The 18,370-nt window shown below is 39.5% G+C and overlaps 1 protein-coding gene across 3 annotated transcripts in view; it reads left to right on the plus strand.

Annotated features, from left to right (window-relative positions):
- The window catches only part of EPB41L4A (erythrocyte membrane protein band 4.1 like 4A), a 261,977-nt gene that overhangs the window by 218,560 nt on the left and 25,047 nt on the right, over positions 1-18,370 (plus strand). For all 3 annotated transcript variants that reach the window (XM_010339877.3, XM_074382709.1, XM_039467417.2), the window contains 3 exons: positions 824-937; positions 9,040-9,087; positions 16,190-16,267. In XM_010339877.3, the coding sequence (XP_010338179.1) occupies positions 824-937; positions 9,040-9,087; positions 16,190-16,267 (240 nt within the window). The remainder of the gene's footprint in view (positions 1-823; positions 938-9,039; positions 9,088-16,189; positions 16,268-18,370) is intronic.

An 18,370-nucleotide genomic window follows, 5' to 3' on the forward strand; every position in this document is an offset into this window, starting at 1 on the left:
GCTGGGTGACTGAGCACAGCTAGCTGTGGATAAAGTGGGCAGACTAAATCATTGTGACTGGGAGGGTCTCAGATTTCTGAAGTGAAAATCAACAGTATGTTTCATAAAATGAAACTTTTTCCTAGAAAGCCAAAAGGGAAACCTAAGAAATATTATGAAATTGCCTGTAAAGTACTATGTTTCTGAAAACTCTAAATGACATATTAATGATAATTTGCCCCATTTCATAGTTTTGGTTAAAAACTTAAGTCAAAAACTATAGCTGATGAATAGTGATGCTGGAAGACCATTATTCCTAAAAATATGGATATGTCTAGTTTATTTCTGGTAACAACTACCAAACCAGTGACAGACCTGTGTTGTACCTTACTGTTCAAATTCTAGCCCTGCTACTTCCTAGCTACTTTATTTGGGCCATTTAATTAAGTAGTCTGTATTTCAATATTTTTTGTGTTTAAAAGGTTGAATAATTGTACGTCAGTGCTGAAGGCTGATACGAAGATTAGCTGAGATAATGTATGTGAAGTCTTTAGTTGAGTCAGTGTTTAGAAAGGGGCACATTCATCATACATATGAATGGTTATTGTTATCATTTGTGTGTGTTCATTTTTTACTACTGAAGGCTAGTGAGACAAATGGCATTCCTGCAAAATAATGACCTTTATGATTTGATTTGCCAGATCTTACCTCTTTTCTTTCAAAAAATCTTGTCAGCAAAGAGAACCACGTGGAAGTACCAGCTGTGCAGTTACCAACTACTCTAGGTCTGGACTTCCCTCAGGACCTCTCTGGACTCTTTGTGACCATTTCCCTTTCTCTCCAGCGGACTCTACAATTCTCCCAGTGACCGCACTAAGTCACCAAAGTTCCCTTACACGCGTCGCCGAAACCCCTCCTGTGGAAGTGACAATGACTCTGTACAGCCTGTGAGGAGGAGGTAAGCGGAATACAGTCCCTCTGCTAGCAGTTTTCAACAGAAGCATTTTGTCCCAGGCCTGTCTTTATAACAGGTGATTCTTACACCAACATTACGGTTTCTCTCAAGATAATGGGAAGCTTACTCTTTTTGAGATAAAATAAGTTAGGAATCCTGAAGCATTTATCTTAGACAGCCAGAGTTTTGGAGAATTCTTTCATAAAATGTAGGCAGGAACTTGCTTTCAGTATTCTATTTATGACTAATCTGTCTAAAACTAGTATAATATATACTAAAATTGTGTATTACGTATAGTATATAGTATAGAAAGTATATCTTAATATATGAAACATATTCTTTCTACCTGAGAAGACAGTACACTTAAAGATAAGCCTTATTAGCTAAAAAACGCCTTTTAAAGCACAGAAAAAAATGAATCCTGTTACATTTTACCTGTAAGGTTAGAATGTTTGAAGGGATTATATTTGTGTATGTATGCTTAATAAAAAGTTCTTAGCTGGAAGTTTTGGACCCCTCCACAAAGCAGGCTGGGCAGTGTGGCAGGTGCAAGAAAAGACGACATAGAAATGACTCATCAGTTAAATTCTTTTCACTCCTACGTGACAGGGACTGTGGTTTTCTTTGAGTACCTACATAATTGGCATTATAAAAATGACTTTTTCTTCTTTAAAAAAAATAAAAATGTGTAAATTAAAGTAGAGATGAGGTCTCGCTCACTGTGTTGCCCAGGCTGGTCTTGAATTCCTAGCCTCAAGCAGTCCTCCCAGCTCAGGCCCCCAAAGTGCTGGGGTTACAGGCATGAGTTATTGCACCCAGCCTAAAAGACTTTTATAACTGTGAGAAGTTCGGTTCATGATTTCAGGTATCATCAAAACTCTTTTTATGTACACTGCATGTTTGGAAGCTGAGCCCTCCTCTCACCTATGCCCTGGTTCACACACACTTGCTGGCCCTTTGCTGCTTGATCCCTTTTGCTTCTGCTAGTTTCCCAGAGCTTTACGCCCATCTTTCTAAAACCAAATTCAACTTCACTGAAACCCTTTGATGGTTAAGAAAAGAAGGGTCTATATTTCCTTCATGTAGTAGGACTGATGGGATGGGGCTAGGTCAGGACCCAACAGTGATTAGATAGAATAATAGAGAAAAAGAAGGCATTTGTTTGGTATTGGCCGTATTCCAAGTACTGAGCAAAGTGCTTGCTTTATATTATCTCATTTAATCCTGATAATAACCCTTTGGGAACTGACATTTGTATTCAGGCACAATGTGATTCTAGCAGAGAGGGCTTCAATAGGGAATTGGAGCAAAGGTGTAAGTAGGATTGAAGGTGCAAAAGGCAGAGCGTGGTGTAACTCAAGAGATGTAGCTGCTGTTACAGCCTCTGGACTGAAAAAATGCAAGGAGAGAAGTGGGTGTTACTTAGAGACCAGGAGCCACTTCCACCTTTGTGCTGGCAATCCTGAGCCTGTCTTGCTGCTGACATTGCTGCAGGCACCATGGCAGATGCTAGGTGGGGAACGCTGTTGCTGACATTGCTGGAGGTACCACTACTTTAGCCAAACAAAGAACTCCCACTTCTCAGGAGTGCAAGAGTTGATGACACAGGTACAACTAGAAGCAAAATCACTTTCCCCTTTCTCTGCCTTCAAATCTTACTGGAGTCTCTCTTAAGTAGAACCCAGCTGGCAAAGGTGTCCAGGAATATAAAATTTCCAGGCTTTCTATCTTGACAGTAGAGGGCAGATTATAGATGAGTCAGTAGAGGCTGAGTACCAGTGAAAACTATTCAGCCCAGCATCACCACCTCACTTTTACAGATGAGAAAACTGAGGCTTAGGGAGATGATGGTAGCTTGTCCTCTGTGGCACATGTGGGATTTGAATCCCAGTCTGTACATATGAAAAAGGTGGAGATAGTGATAGCCCTCATTTAAATAAGGCTGTACTTCAGCTCTTACTCAGCTTTCTCCTTTGGAGCACCAAGAGTCGGTTCAACTTGGACAATACTTAAAACCACAGCAACACCGCTAGGAAGTACTTTAAAGTGCATTTATGTGTGTTGTATATTGAGGTGACTGGGGTGGGGATGATTAGAATTTAGTATATGTTGTTGGTAGATAGAGTTATATAGTTTTCTACCCTTAATTAATTGGTGCAATTTGTCAGCACTCCCTAAACAAAATAATTATACGTGTTGAGCAGATAGTCATTTTAATACGCTTAAAAATGAAATTAATTAAATTTTACTAAAATATGCCTAAATTTGAATTGTTTTTGTACAAAATAATTGCTTGAGATAGTTTCCAGCATTTATACTCCCAAATCCAGACTTGACTTCTACACTGAGATTGATTTTCCGGTGGCTTCCTGTGAAACACAGAAGTAATTGTGGAGAGTGGATACAGGATCCTTTCATTGGCATATTCCAGGGGAAGGCTATTTAAATTTGCTGGGAAGAGAATTTTTTTGCCTGAGGATTCTTAGAGCCTTTTGCCTGGTGCACTTACAGGTCTCTTTTCAGAATGCGTGTTTTGAGGCAGCGAGCCATTGCTGCATGTTGACATAGAAGGACTAAAGCATATTCTTCTCTCTTTCCAGTATAAATGCCCTATAAGCATCCCTGTCCTTGTCCATCTTGTTTTATCTTCACACATATTTAACTTGCACTAGGCACAAATCTCTACATTGCTGGATTAGCATTGACATTTAAATTTCAGACATGTCATTGACATGGAAGAATCTCAACTATTTAAATTTAATAATAGGAAATTCTACTCTGCTTTGGATGTCAGGATAACACATTTTGCAAGAAGTGTCAGAATTTCCTATTTTGTCATTTGTTTGTTGTGAGATGGATACAAGCTATCAAATTCTGGCCGAGTCCAGAATAGTGATCCTTAACCTTTTTGGGTGATACTACCCTCTGAGATCTGATGAAATGTTGGATTCATCCCCTCGGGAAAGACAGGTTCATATTTAAATACACATAAACATTTTCATATAATTTTCAAAGTTTATGGAGACCCTGAAGCCTGCTTATTTAAACATTCCTATTCTAGAAAAAGAAAGCCAGCCTATTTTCTGGTAGTACAATATATTTTCACTCCTCAGCTTTTACCTTTATATTCAAAAATGTTTGAGTGCCTGCTGTCTGCCATGCAATGTGCTACCACCACTAGACAAAGTTCCTGTGCTGTTAAGGGGAAAATACATGAGTCATAGGAATATATGTGCCATTATGACTTTACTATGTAATATGAAGGTAAGATATGTGGTACTTAAGGGAATTTTAAAAAATTTTTATTGAAACCTAGCATGCATACAGAAAAATGTACACGTCATAAGTGTGACTGCATGTTAAATTTAATAAACACCTGTGTAATGAGTACTATTAGGGGAAGTTGAACCAAGGAGGTTGGGGAAGGGTTTCCTGAGGTTGGATGCTTGTGCCAGAATCTGAGATACAAGCAGGCAAAAAGGAAGGAATGATCATACCAGACAGAGGGGCTAGCGTGTGCAAAACTCTTGGGAGGGAAAGAAACAGGGAACGTTCATGAAAAGGAATAAAGGCCAGTATTTATCAAACTCTGATAGTGAATGAAAATGTGTTAGAAATGAGCCTAGAGAGAAAGGTGGGATCAGACCTTACAGCCCACCTGGACTTTGTTCAGGATTTAGACCAGGATTTAGATCTGTTTCCTTAGACCAGTCTTTTTGTTTGTTTGTTTGTTTTGTTTGTTTGTTTGTTTTAACAGAGAGTTCAATAACATCACATTTGTGTTTGTAAAGATGACCCTTACCGTCCTTTGGAGAAATGGTGGAAGAGGGTAGTGGCAGAAGTGGAGAGACCAGGCAGCAGGCCAGTGTACTAGTCCTAGCAATAGAGAGTGGGAGCATGGACCAAGGTGGTGACATAGAGATATGGAGAAGTAGATGGTTTCAGTAGCCAGTAGGAGGTAAAATTGGTAGGAGGATCAGTATGAGGGGTGGAGGAGAGGGAGCTAGCTGTCCAGAATGAAACCAAAGCTTGTTCAATTGTATGAATTCAGATGTGTTGTGTAGAAATAGAATTATCAGACCGTTGCTGGCTTGAATGGGACAATTGCCAATTTAGTTTCTGATATCTTGAATTTATAGAAGTCCAAGTGCAGTATTCCCATGGGTTGTTGAATATAAGTCAGGAGCTAGATTAGTTTTATGGACCAAAATATAATCTTAAATATGTTACTTGAAATATATAATAGAGATTAGGTTGTTTAGGTTGATAGTATAGATAGAATGCGGAAAGACAAAGCCAGTGACAGAGTTGTAAGAAGCTCAAGCATTTGGCTTAACTGAGGAAGATTAACTGGTAAAGGAGAAAGAGAAATTGTGGCCATGGTGAAATCAAGAGAGTGAAAATTTGCATACCAAATGTCTCCCTTCTCTGTTCATTCCCAGAATACTAGAATCCAGGCTTATATTACCTAGGCAGAAAATTAGAGAATCCCTTTGTAAGAAATGAACAGGGGCAAGAGAAAAGACTGTGGATACCAGCTTTCAAAGCATCTTCCAATGAAAAGGTTATATATCCCAGGCATGAGATTAGAGAATCCCACTGCAGGGAATGGACCAGGTACAAGAGAAAAGATTTACATATACTTACTTTCAAAGGATCCTTCAATGAAATGATTGAGGCTGCCCTCATATTACTGTGAGGCCATTAGTTAACATGCTGTGCACCATCCAAAGGGCTCCAGTAATTTTAACACTTATTGCTTGAATAGGGAGAGAGAGCCATGAACACCTGCGTTTGAACATTGCTTCTGTTTGGAAAGGCAAAGATTAAAACAAACAAATGGGGTATAGGGTGGCGTTGGGGACATTTTCACAGGAAACAGACAATATAAGAAAGAAAAATTTCTCAAGAACTAATTATTTAGAAAGATGAAAAAATATATCAATTTCTATCATTACAAAGGTAAGGACCAATGAATAACAGTTATTAGGCTTTAAATTAGTGTGCTAGAATTTAAAATAATCAAAAAAAGATTTGGAAGGTAACATTAAGAAAATCTTCCCCACGATGGAACAACAGCAACAACAACAACGACAACAGCAACAAAACCAGTAAAACTAGTGTATGGAAATAAGGATAATAAAATTATCAAACCTAGATATCAGACATTCAACTAATACAATTTCTACGAAAAAAGAACAGATAAAACACAAGAGAAAACTATTAAAGAAATAGCACAAGTAAATATTCCATAACTTAAGGATGTGACATCGTAAAGAACCCACTGAGCATTTATCATAATCAATTGAAAAGTTAGATTCATTACAAGGTTCATTATAATTAAATTTCAAAACATAGTTTAAGAAAGAATTCTAAAGATATGGAGTGAACATGGGAATATGGGAGAGAAAAATTCCATGTACAAATGGTGACAAATCAAAATGACATTGGGGGTCAGGCCTGGTGGCTCACACCTATAATCCCAGCACTTTGGGAGGCCGAGGTGGGTGGATCACCTGAGGTCAGGAGTTCCAGACAAGCCTGGGCAACATGGTGAAACCCTGTCGCTGTTGAAACTACAAATTAGCCAGGCATAGTGGTGTATGCCTGTAATCTCAGCTACTCTGGAGGCTGAGGCAGGAGAATCACTTGAACTTGGAAGGCAGAGGTTGCAGTGAGCTGAGATCATGCCACTGCAATCCAGCCTCGGTGACAAGAGTGAAACTCTGTCTCAAAAAAAAAAAAAAAAAAAAAAAAGACATTGTGCCACTTAGCAGTAATATCAGAAGAAGAAGGCAAAGAAGAATTGCCTTCAGAAGTCTGAAAGATTATTTTTAATTTAGGAGTCTAGGCCCAGATAACCGTAATTGTTTGTATAAAGACATTTTCAGAAATTTTGAGTTCCAAAAAAGTGTATCTGCCATGCAAATTTTCTCTGTTAGCACCTGAAAGATACACTTTTCCAAAACCCAGAGAAGTAGCCAGAAGACCTGGAGATGCGGGGTCCATTATACAGATGCAACAGGAGTTCCTTGGATTATGGTGAAGGGAGTTAATCAAAAGCAGGTGGTCCAGGTATTATAAGCAGGAGGGTAGAGAGCTCCAGGAGAAATATAAATGGAACTTGCAGATTACTTGAGCATCCATCCATAGCAGGAGTTTTGCAGTTCTCTCAGAATTTGAAGAATTGGTGATAAGCAAAAGAACACTAAGCAAGTGATATGTACATGGAAAACTTAGGCAAGACGATACATCTCTCAGAAAATTTAAAACCTATAAAAGAATGGAATCATATTCCTGGAACACTATTTAGATCATCTGTGAACAATATCTATATAATTGTGTTTATGCTAAATAGTGACCCCAAAATTTGATGCAAGAACAGGGACCACATATTGGCATTAATGTTATTTGATATAAGCATATTAAAGGAAATGGGGTAACATAAGCTATGCATTGAAGAGCCATGTCCATCCCGCCCAATCATAGTGGGAAGGCACTAGATTAGAAAGAAGGTAAGCAAATGGAGCATAGGGCATAAACACCATTCTCAAGAAGTTTGGCTGTGAGGAGAGAGGAGGGACTGGGCAGATGAGCGGGGATGTGGACTCAAAGTAGGTCTGTGTTTGAACAACAGAGACTTGAAAAAGTTAATAGCTTGTAAAAACAGTCTGTCAGACAGGCAAGGTGACTATGGGTGAGAGGTGGGAGGGTAGTTAATGAAATTCATTGAGAAGACCCGAGGTGATGGGAACCACAAAGCACTGGTGGAGAGACTGACCTTGGTAATAAGGATAAATCCATAAATAACAGAGGAGATGTTAGTAAGTTTTTATTTTTGGTAGCAGGAAGATGAAAGAGTTCCATCTGGAGGCTACTTTTTCCTTTGGAAGGAGAAAACAAAGTCATTAGCTGAAACAAGGATACTATGGGTCAGAGGGTTGCAGGATGGAGAGTTTGAAACTGCTTTGTACTTAGGTCTGTGAAAATTGACAGGGTTGCTGAACCGTGGTGTGGTCCCACTTCAGGTTTATGGACATAGATTTGTAGTGTAACTAATAGACCCCTTTTGTGTGACTCCTTCCAGCACTGCTCAGCCAGCTACTTAAGACTGATCCAGAAAATTTCCATGGTTAAATTAACCCATGTCTGGGATTTTCACCAAAAAGGTGGAATGAAAAACAGAGTCAGGGAACGTGTTGAGTATCAGCATGCATGTTATTGAAATGTAGGATTAGGAAATCTAAGCTGAGTACAGAAGGCAGTGAAGAGAGGTGAAGAGCTGGTGGAGAGTAGTCAGGTCAATAGATAGTCTTATTGGGGTCAAAGAAAAGGAATGATGGAAATAGTTGAATAAGCAATAACAGCTTATCTTGGTTGAATGCTAACAATGGCCCAGGTCCTATTGTATGCATTTTAAATATATTAAATTCATTTTATCCTTTAGAGTAGACTTTAAAGGAGATTCTATTAAAAGTGAGTCACTGCATAGAAAAGTAACTTATTTAAATCACACAACTCATCATTGGAGGAGATGGGATTCACATTCAGGTTGTCTGGCTCCAGAGCCAGCACCTTTAACCAGGTGTTGAAGCTGTTTGAAAGTAAATGGGGAGTGTTAAACAGGAAGAAGAGGAGATTGGGGTAAGAGAGCAAAGTGTTTGGAGGTGGTTACAGACAATAAAGTCCAAAGTATGACCATGATGTAGGTTGCTGAGTTGAAGTGGAGGAGGTTATGAGAGAAGAGATAAAAAGAATTGGAGCCAGGGTATGGGAAAGGGCATCCAAGTGAGATGATGTCAATTCTACTATGGCAGAAATCAGCTTGGAGGATTGCAGTTCTGAAACTGCAGACTAACCTCATCGTTAGATGAATAGAATTCAGATGGTTTGCAGAACCCACTAGAGTGAGGCCAGATGTTGTTATTAACATTATATTTCTGGGACCTGTTGTATGTAGGGTTAGGCATATAGTCATGACTTAAATGTTTGGTGAATGAATGAAGGTATGACAGATAGGTATTAACTGAAGTGAAACTCACTTTATTGTGTTTTCCTTAGCCAATTGATAATTACCTTTTGCTTTAATGTCTTTGTTTTCACAGGAAAGCCCATAACAGTGGTGAAGATTCAGATCTAAAGCAAAGGAGAAGGTAAAAAAAAAAAATGGCAGGAGAGTCAGAGGGAAGAAGGGTTAGCAGATTTAGGAATGCTCAGAGTTGAGGTGGGGCTATTATTTTTTTAGTTTCCAAAACCAATATATCTTCAACTGATTCCAAGTCTTCCATTCTGTTGCATCCTGAGACAGTACTGTTTTCTCTTCTTTGTGTCTCGGCGGAGCTGTCTCATTTATTTACTGCCATATAAACTACTCCAAAACTCATTGGCTTAAAGCAACAACAACTGTATTTATCTAGTATAATTCTGTCAATTGAACAGGTATCTTTTTAGCTAGTCTTGTTTTCGGTTTCATGAGGCTGTGTTCAGATGACAGCTGAGATTGTGTTATTTGGGGGGCCTTTCTCTTTCATGTTGGCATCTTGGCAGAAAGGCTGGAGGCCTGATGTCTTTGTCTAGTCTCTCCACCTGGTTAGCTTACACTTCTTCAGACACTTCTTTTACACTTCTTCTTCTTCTTTTTTTTTTTTTTGTACTTTAAGTTCTGGGATACATTTGCAGATCTTGCAGGATTGTTGCATGGGTACACACATGCCATGGTGGTTTGTTGTCTCCATTGCCCCCTCACCAACATCAGGCATTTCTCCCAATGTTAACCCTCCTCAACCTCCCTGCCTCCTGCTGCCCCTCCTCTAGCCCCCCACACCCAACATACCTCAGAGTGTGATGCTCCCCTCCCTGTGCCCATGTGTTCTCACTGTTCAACACACACCTATGAGTAAGAACATGCGGTGTTTGGTTTTCTGTTCTTGTGTCAGTTTGCTGAGAATGATGGTTTCCAGATTCAACCATGTCCCTACAGAGGATACGAACTCATCGTTTTTTTATGGCTGCATAGTATTCCATGGTATATGTGTGCCACATTTTCCTTGTCCAGTATCACTGATGGGCATTTGGGTTGGTTCCAGGTCTTTACTATTGTAAACAATGCTGCAGTGAACATATGTATGCATGTGTCTTTATAATAGAACGATTTATAATCCTTTGGGTATATACTCAGTAACAAGATTGATGGGTCAAATGGAATTTCTGTTTCTAGATCCTTGAGGAATCACCACACTGTCTTCCACAATGGTTGAACTAATTTACACTCCCACCAACAGTGTAAAAGTGTTCCTGTATCTCCACATCCACTTGAACATCTGTTGTCTCCAGTTTTTTTAATGATCACCATTCTAACTGGCATGAGATGGTATCTCAATTTTTGATTTGCATTTCTCTAATGACCAGTGATGCTGAGCATTTTTTCATATGTTTGTTTTTTTCATATGAAGCATATGTTTCATATCCGTCCCCCACTTTTGAATGGGTTTGTTTGTTTTTTTTTCTTGTAAATCTGCTTTAGTTCTTTGTAGATTCTGGATATTAGCCCTTTGTCATATGGGTAGATTGCAAAAATTTTTTCCCATTCTGTTGGTTGCCAATTCAGTCTAATGATTGTTTCTTTTTCTGTGCAGAAACTCCTAATTAGATCCCATTTGTCTATTTTGGCTTTTGTTGCCATTGTTTTTGGTGTTATAGTCATGAAGTCCTTGCCTGTGCCTATGTCCTGAATGGTTTTGCCTAAGTTTTCCTCTAGGATTTTTTATGGTATTAGGTCTTATGTTTAAATCTTTAATCTATCTGGAGTTAATTTTAGTGTAAGGTGTCAGGAAGGGGTCCAGTTTCTGCTTTCTGCACATGGCTAGCCAGTTTTCCCAACACCATTTATTAAACAGGGAATCCTTTCCCCATTGCTTGTTTTTATCATGTTTGTCAAAGATCAGATGGTTGTACATGTGTGCCGTTGCCTCCGAGGCCTCTGTTCTGTTCCATTGTTCTATATCTCTGTTTCGGTACCAGTACCATGCTGTTTTGATTACTATAGCCTTGTAGTATAGTTTGAAGTGAGGTAGTGTGCTACCTCCAACTTTCTTCTTTTTGCTTAGGATTGTCGTGGCTATGTGGGCTTACTTTTGGTTCCATATGAAGTTTAAAGAAGTTTTTTCCAGTTCTGTGAAGAAGGTCAGTCGTAGCTTGATGGGGATAGTGTTGAATCTGTAAGTTACTTTGGGCAGTATGGCCATTTTCACAATATTGATTCTTCCTAACCATGAGCATGTAATGTTTTTCTATCTGTTTGTGTCCTCTCTTATTTTGTTGAGCAGTGGTTTGTAGTCCTCCTTGAAGAGGTCCTTTACATCCTCTGTCAGTTGTATTCCTAGGTATTTTATTCTCTTTATAGCAATTGTGAATGGGAGTTCTCTCTTGATTTGGTTCTCTGTTTGTCTGGTGTATAGGAGTGCTTGTGATTTCTGCACATTGATTTTGTATCCTGAGATTTTACTGAAGTTGTTTATCAGTTTAAGGAGATTTTGGGCTGAGATGATGGAGTCTTCTAAATATACAATCATGTCATCTTCAAACAAAGACAATTTGACTTCCTCCTTTCCTAATTGAATATCCTTTATTTCTTTTTCTTGCATGATTGCTTGGGCTAGAACGTCTAATACTGTATTCAGTAGGAGTGGTGAGAGAGGGCATCCTTGTCTAGTGCCAGATTTCAAAGGGAATGCTTCCAGTTTTTGCTCATTCAGTATGATATTGGCTGTGAGTTTGTAATAACTTTTATTACTTTGAGGTACATTCCATCAATATCTAGTTTATTGAGGGTTTTTCACATAAAGGGTTGTTGAATTTTGTCAAAGGCCTCCTTTGCATCTATTGAGATAATCATGTGGTTTTTGTCTTTGGTTCTGTTTATATGATGGATTACATTTATAGACTTGCATATGTTGAACCAGCCTTGCATCCCAGGGATTAAGCCTACTTGAACTTGGTGGATAAGCTTTTGGATATGCTGCTACAATCGGCTTGCCAGTATATTATTGAAGATTTTTATGTCTATGTTCATCATGGATATTGACCTGAGGTTTTCTTTTTCAGTTGAGTCTCTGCCGGGTTTTGGTATCAGGATGATGTTGGTCTCATAAAATGAGTTAGGGAGGATTCCCACTTTCTATATTTTGGGGAATAGTTTCAGAAGGAATGGTACCAGCTCCTCTTTGTACATCTGGTAGAATTTGGCTGTGAACCCGTCTGGACCTGGATTTTTTTTTGGGCGGGGGGGGGGGGCGGGGATTGGTAGGCTATTAATTGCTGCCTCAACTTCAGCCCTTGTTATTGGTCTATTCAGGGTTTCAACTTCTTCCTGGTTTAGGCGTGGGAGGCTGCAAGTGTCCAGGAAATTATTCATTTCTTCCACATTTACTCATTTATGTGCTTAGAGTTGTTTGTACTAATCTCTGATGGTAGTTTGTATTTCCGTGAAATTGATGGTGATATCGCCTTTATTGTTTTTTATTGTATCTGTTTGATTCTTCTCTCTTTTCTTTTTTATTAGTTTGGCTAGTGGTCTCTCTGTTTTGTTGATCTTTTCAAAAACCAGCTCCTGGATTTATTGATTTTTTTAAAGGATTTTTTTGTGTCTCTATCTCCTTCAGTTCTGCTCTGATCATAGTTATTTCTTGTCATCTGCTAGTTTTTTAGTTTTTTTGAACTTGCTTCTCTAGCTCTATCAATTTTGACAATAGGGTTTTAATTTTAAATCTTTCCTTGCTTCTTATGTGGGCATTTATTGCTATAAATTTCCCTCTAGACACTGCTTTAAATGTGTCCCAGAGATTCTGATACATTGTGTCTTTGTTCTCATTGGTTTCAAAGAATATCTTTATTTCTGCCTTCATTTTATTGTTTATCTAGTTGCCATTCAGGAGCCAGTTGTTCAGCTTCCATGAAGTTGTGTGGTTTTGCATGCGTTTCTTAATCCTGAATTCTAATTTGATTGCACTGTGGTCTGAGAGACTGTTTGTTATGATTTCCCTTCTTTTGCATTTGCCAAAGAGTGATTTACTTCCAATTATGTGGTCAATTTTAGAGTAAGTGCAATGTGGTGCTGAGAAGAATGCATATTCTGTGGATTTAGGGTCAAGCGTTGTGTAGTTGTCTATTAGGTCTGCTTGGTCCAGGTCTGCATTTAAGTCCTAGATAGCCTTGTTGATTTTCTGTCTCGTTGATCTGTCTAATATTGACAGTGGAGTATTAAAGTTTCCCACTATTATTGTGTGGGAGTCTAAGTCTTTTTGTAGGTCATTAAGAACTTGCTCTGTGTATCTGGGTGCTCCTGTATTGGGTGCATATATATTTAGGATAGTTAGCTCTTCTTGTTGCGTTGATCCTTTTACCATTATGTAATGCTGTTTGTCACTTTTGATCTTTGTTGGTTTAAAGTCTGTTTTATCAGAAACTAGGATTGCAACCCGTTTTTTTGTTTGTTTTTTTTTCTCTCCATTTGCTTGGTAGTTCTTCTTCCATCCCTTTATTTTGAGTCTATGTGTGTCCTTGCATGTGAGATGGGTCTCCTGAATACAGCACACCAATGGGTCTTGACTTTTTATCCAGTTTTCCAGTATGTGTCTTTTGATTGGGGCATTTAGGCCATTTACATTTAATGTTAATATTGTTATGTGTGTATTTGATCCTGCCATTTTGTTACTGGCTGGTTGTTTTGTTCATTAGTTGTTGCAGTTTCTTCATTGCATCATTGGTCTTTACCATTTGGTATGTTTTTGTAGTGGCTGGTACTGGTTGTTCCTTTCTGTGTTTAGTGTTTCCTTCAGGAGCTCTTGTAAGGCAGGTCTGGTGGTGACAAAATCTCTCAGTAATTGTTTGTCTGTCTAGGATTTTATTTCTCCTTCACTTGTGAAGCTTAGTTTGGCTAGGTATGAAATTCTGGGTTGAAAGTTCTTTTCTTTAAGGATGTTGAATATTGTCCCCTGCTCTCTTTTGGCTTGCAGGGTTTCTGCCGAGAGATCTGCTGTGGGTCTGATGGGCTTTCCTTTGTGGGTTACCTCACCTTTTTCTCTGGCTGCACTTAGCATTTTTTCTTTGTTTCAACCCTAGTGAATCTGATAATTATGTGCCTTGAGGTTGCTCTTCTTGAGGAGTATCTTTGTGGTGTTCTGTGTATTTCCTGTATTTGAATATTGGCCTGCCTTGGTAGGTTGGGAAGTTCTCCTGGATAATGTCCTGCAGAGTGTTTTCCAGCTTGGATTCATTCTCCTGATCACATTCAGGTACACCGATCAAGCATAGATTAGGTCTTTTCATATGATCCCATATTTCTTGGAGGCTTTGTTCATTTCTTTTCACTCTTTTTTCTCTAGTCTTGCCTTCTAATTTTATTTCATTGAGTTGATCTTCAATCTCTGATATGCTTTCTTCTGCTTGATTGATTCAGCTATTGAAACTTGTGTATGCTTCGTCAAGTTCTCGTGCTGTTTTTTTCAGCCCCATCAAGTTGTTTATGTTCTTTGCTAAGCTTGTTATTCTAGTTAGCATTTCATCTAACCTTTTTTCAAGGTTTTTAGTTTCTTTGCATTGGGTTAGAATGCTGCTTTAGCTCGGAGAATTTTGTTATTACCCACCTTCTGAAGCCTGCTTCTGTCAGTTTGTCAAACTCATTGTCCATCCTGTTTTGTTCCCTTGCTGGTGAGGAGTTGTGATCCCTTGGAGGAGGAGAGGTGTTCTGGTCTTTGATGATTGCATCCTTTTTGTGCTGGTTTCTTCCCATCTTCGTGGATTTATCTACCTTTGATCTTTGAGGTTGGTGATTTCGGATGGAGTCTCTGAGTGGACATCCTTTTTGTTGATGTTGAAGCTATTTCTTTCTGTTTTTTAGTTTTCCTTCTAATAGGCCGCTCTGCTGTATAAAGCTTTTTTTTTTTTTTTTTTTTTTTTTTTTTTTTTTGCTTATACAGGGGTCAGGGAACTGCTTGAGGAGGCACTCTATCCCTTGTCTGCCTGCAGAGGCACTGCTGGGCTGCCTCGGACTCAGCCCAGCTGCTGTGTAGGTTTCTTCTGGCTTTTGTTTGTGCAGGTGAGATTAGAACCGCCTTCACAATGGCGGATGCCCTTCCCCCAGCCAAGCTGGATCATCCCAGGTTGAGCTTGAACTGATATGCTGACTGCAAAACTCCCAAACAGGAGGGCTTTAGTTTGCTGGTCTTTGTGGGGGTGGGACCTGCAAAGCCATGTCACCTGTCTCCCTGCTTTAAGCTCTCCCTCTTTCTTGGGGGCAGGTAGATCAGTCGTGCAGGCACTCTCAGTGCTAGCCAAAACCTCTGCCCAGTTCTGTGCTGACAGCTGGTGGTGCTGGGCTGGCTGGAGCTGTCACTCATCTGCGCTAGCATCTCACAGTGCTTCTCAGCCTGGCGGCATTCTCCTGGACTGTGGGTTGCAAAGGGCATGGGAGAAGCACAGTATCTGAACTGGAGTGCTGAGGGGGTAAAGTCCCTGATCCTCCGGTTGGTTGTACTTCCTGGGTGGGGAAGCGCCCTGCCCTGCCTTGGTTTGCCCTCACTAGGCTACACCCACTGTCCAACCAGTCCCATTGAAATGAACCTGGTACCTCAGTTGAAAATGCAGAGTTCACTTGTATTCTGCATCTCTCTTGCTGGGAGCCGCACTCCAGAGCTGTTCCTGTTCGGCCATCTTGGTGGAAGTTCCCTCTTTTACACTTCTTTAGGCTATGAGGAAGCAGAAGCTGTCAGTCTGTGAAGGGGCTAGTCCTGGAACTGACAGAGTACCCCTTCTACTTGATTCTATTAGTAAAATCAGTTACAAGACCAGTGTAAATTCAGAGGCTAGGGAAATAAGCTCTACCTCTCTCAGTGGTATGGATGGAAGGGTTTCAAGATTTTCTGTCCATATTTAGTCCACCACTGGCTTACAGCTTTGCCATGTCAGAGTTCTGTTACAAGTGATTCATTTTGTGGTCCTTTCTGGGAATACGCTGATACTCTCCTTAATCTGTTTTTATATTTCCCCTGCATTGCCATATCCTGAGCTATAGACTCAGTTAGATGTCTGACTGAGTTCAGAAACACTGATTGGGAGAGGGATAATACAGCTCTTGATGTTTGGTTTGGTAATTTAACTGCAAAATGAATTCCAAAGGAGCAATATAGACCTTTCTGAAATTTTTCATGAGTTATAAACATGTTTCTTTTTCTTTTGTTCTTACTATTTTGTCTTCAGGTCACGTTCTCGCTGTAACACAAGCAGTGGTAGTGAATCAGAAAATTCTAATAGAGAACACCGGAAAAAGAGAAACAGGTAATATTCAATATTATAATTAACTGGCACTCTGAAATCAGAGGCTGCCCTTGGTGGTAGAAACTGTGTCCTTTGTAAGTATGGTTTTTTCCTCTGTGTTTGAGAAGCAATCTGGCACTATTTTGAAGCACTTAGTTTAGGAAACTTTAGCTCTTAGATTGGAGTTTTCTTATGTTTACAATAAGATGGTTAAACAGCTTGACAATAAGGTCCCTTCTTTGTGTGTGTGTGTGTGTGTGTGTGTGTGTGTGTGTGTGTGTGTTTAAAGTTGACTCAGTATAAGCTACAATGTATAGTGAATTTTTCTAAGACTGGTAAGAAAGTTTACCATTTGTAAAGAGATTTCTCCTTGAACTGTCTTTTCAATGGCATCGCTATATTTTACCCAACCAAAAATAACTCACTGTTTCTTAGATTGTGCATTTTCAGGCTCGTGTGTGTGTTTGTCTGTTCTAATATGTGCATTTACTCATCTGTGTGTGCGTGACATTCCACATATGTAAGATACATTTTTAAGAGATTTTTAATCACATTGTTTGACATGTAATCAGTATTAGTGGTGGCTTAATGCATTAATCAGTTATCCCTAATTCCAAAATATTTATTTGAAAACAAGAAGTATTTGTGTGATTAATGAAAAGATCACCTTGGGAGTCAGAGGGATTTGGTTGCCAGTCATGCCAACCCAGTGGTTCTCAACTGGGGGAGTTTTGTCCTCTCTGCCTTCTCCACAAGGACATTTGGCAGTGTCCAGAGTCATTTTTTATTGTGAAAATTGGGTAAGGGGACTGCAGCTGGCCAGGGATGCTGCTAAACATCCTACAATGCATAGGACAGGCCCTGGCAACAAATAAGTGCCCAGTAAAAAACATGTCAGTAGTGCCACTGTTGAGAAACCTGTTTCCACCTAGTGTGGACCTCTGGCCTGGCTGCTTTTTCTGGTTTATCTTTTTCTCTTCTGAAAAATGAGGAAGTTGGACTTGATAATCTCCAAGGTGTTTCTTTAGTGCTCAGAACTCTTGTGCTTGGCACGAATGGGATCGGTGGCCCTCTCTAACTGCAAAGGCTGTGTGGTAATAACAGCCCAGATAGCATTGTAAGGGTGGACCGTTTTGTTAGGAACGCATTCTCTGTGGAGCCTTCTGGGGCTGGAATGACACTAGACAGGTGGGAGATCTCAGTGTGTTATGACTCCTTTCTTAAGGAAATGATTTCAGTTTCTTCTGTGAAAAACCATGTGTGGGAGGTAGCTCTTTCTTAGGTACCCTCTCTCTGATAAAAAATTGAGTATTTCCATACAAACAATACAAGACAAAGCCAAAATACCCGCTTATTTTCCTATTTGAAACTTGTGTTTATTGACCAAGCCAGTAGTTTAAGTCTATTTCTCTTTGACTTAATATATTCTAAATTGTGCCTGTAAATGTTCTTTTCTTAACTGTTCGGAAGGTGGCCCATTTAAAACCATTTTTGGAGGCCAGAATTACTAATAGTACCATTCACTATTAAAAAGGATAGACTAGTGAAAGGTTGCCATTAAGTTGCTCATTACTGATCTGGTTGCACTGGCTTTAACATTTCTTGTAGCTATTTTCTCCCTTGAGAATTTATTCCCACTTTTCCATGGACGGATTCTTAGATTGGCTTTCTTTGTACTGTGTAAAAAGTATATTTTAGAATAACAGTGATTCTGAATGTTTAATGCAACCTTGTAAGGCTAGTAATGAGAAATAGCTTTCAAAACACCTTCCTACACATTTCATGCAAAGGATCTAGCAGGCTTTCAAAATCGTTTTTGCTACCTGTAGAAATACTGCTCTAGGAGTGCCTAAGTTGCCTATGTCTGTAGAACATGTGGCGTAAAGTCTGCCTTTCAGTAGCACAGCAGAAAGTGGAGAGAGGAAGAAATACAGCTTTCAGTTCTCATCCCCACCACTGCAAATTCTGGTGCAACAGGTGACTGTACAGAGAAAGAGGGTGGAAGTTCATTGTGCTGTTTTTTGGTGCCACTTACCTAGTATGCTGTGCTGCTGCCAACCCCTCCATCCCATTATTAGCCTCTTAAATTTTGCCAGAACCCACTCATCCCCGATGAGGATGCAT

This window comes from Saimiri boliviensis, chromosome 1 (assembly GCF_048565385.1).
Source record: "Saimiri boliviensis isolate mSaiBol1 chromosome 1, mSaiBol1.pri, whole genome shotgun sequence".
NCBI classification, from domain to species: Eukaryota; Metazoa; Chordata; class Mammalia; order Primates; family Cebidae; genus Saimiri; species Saimiri boliviensis.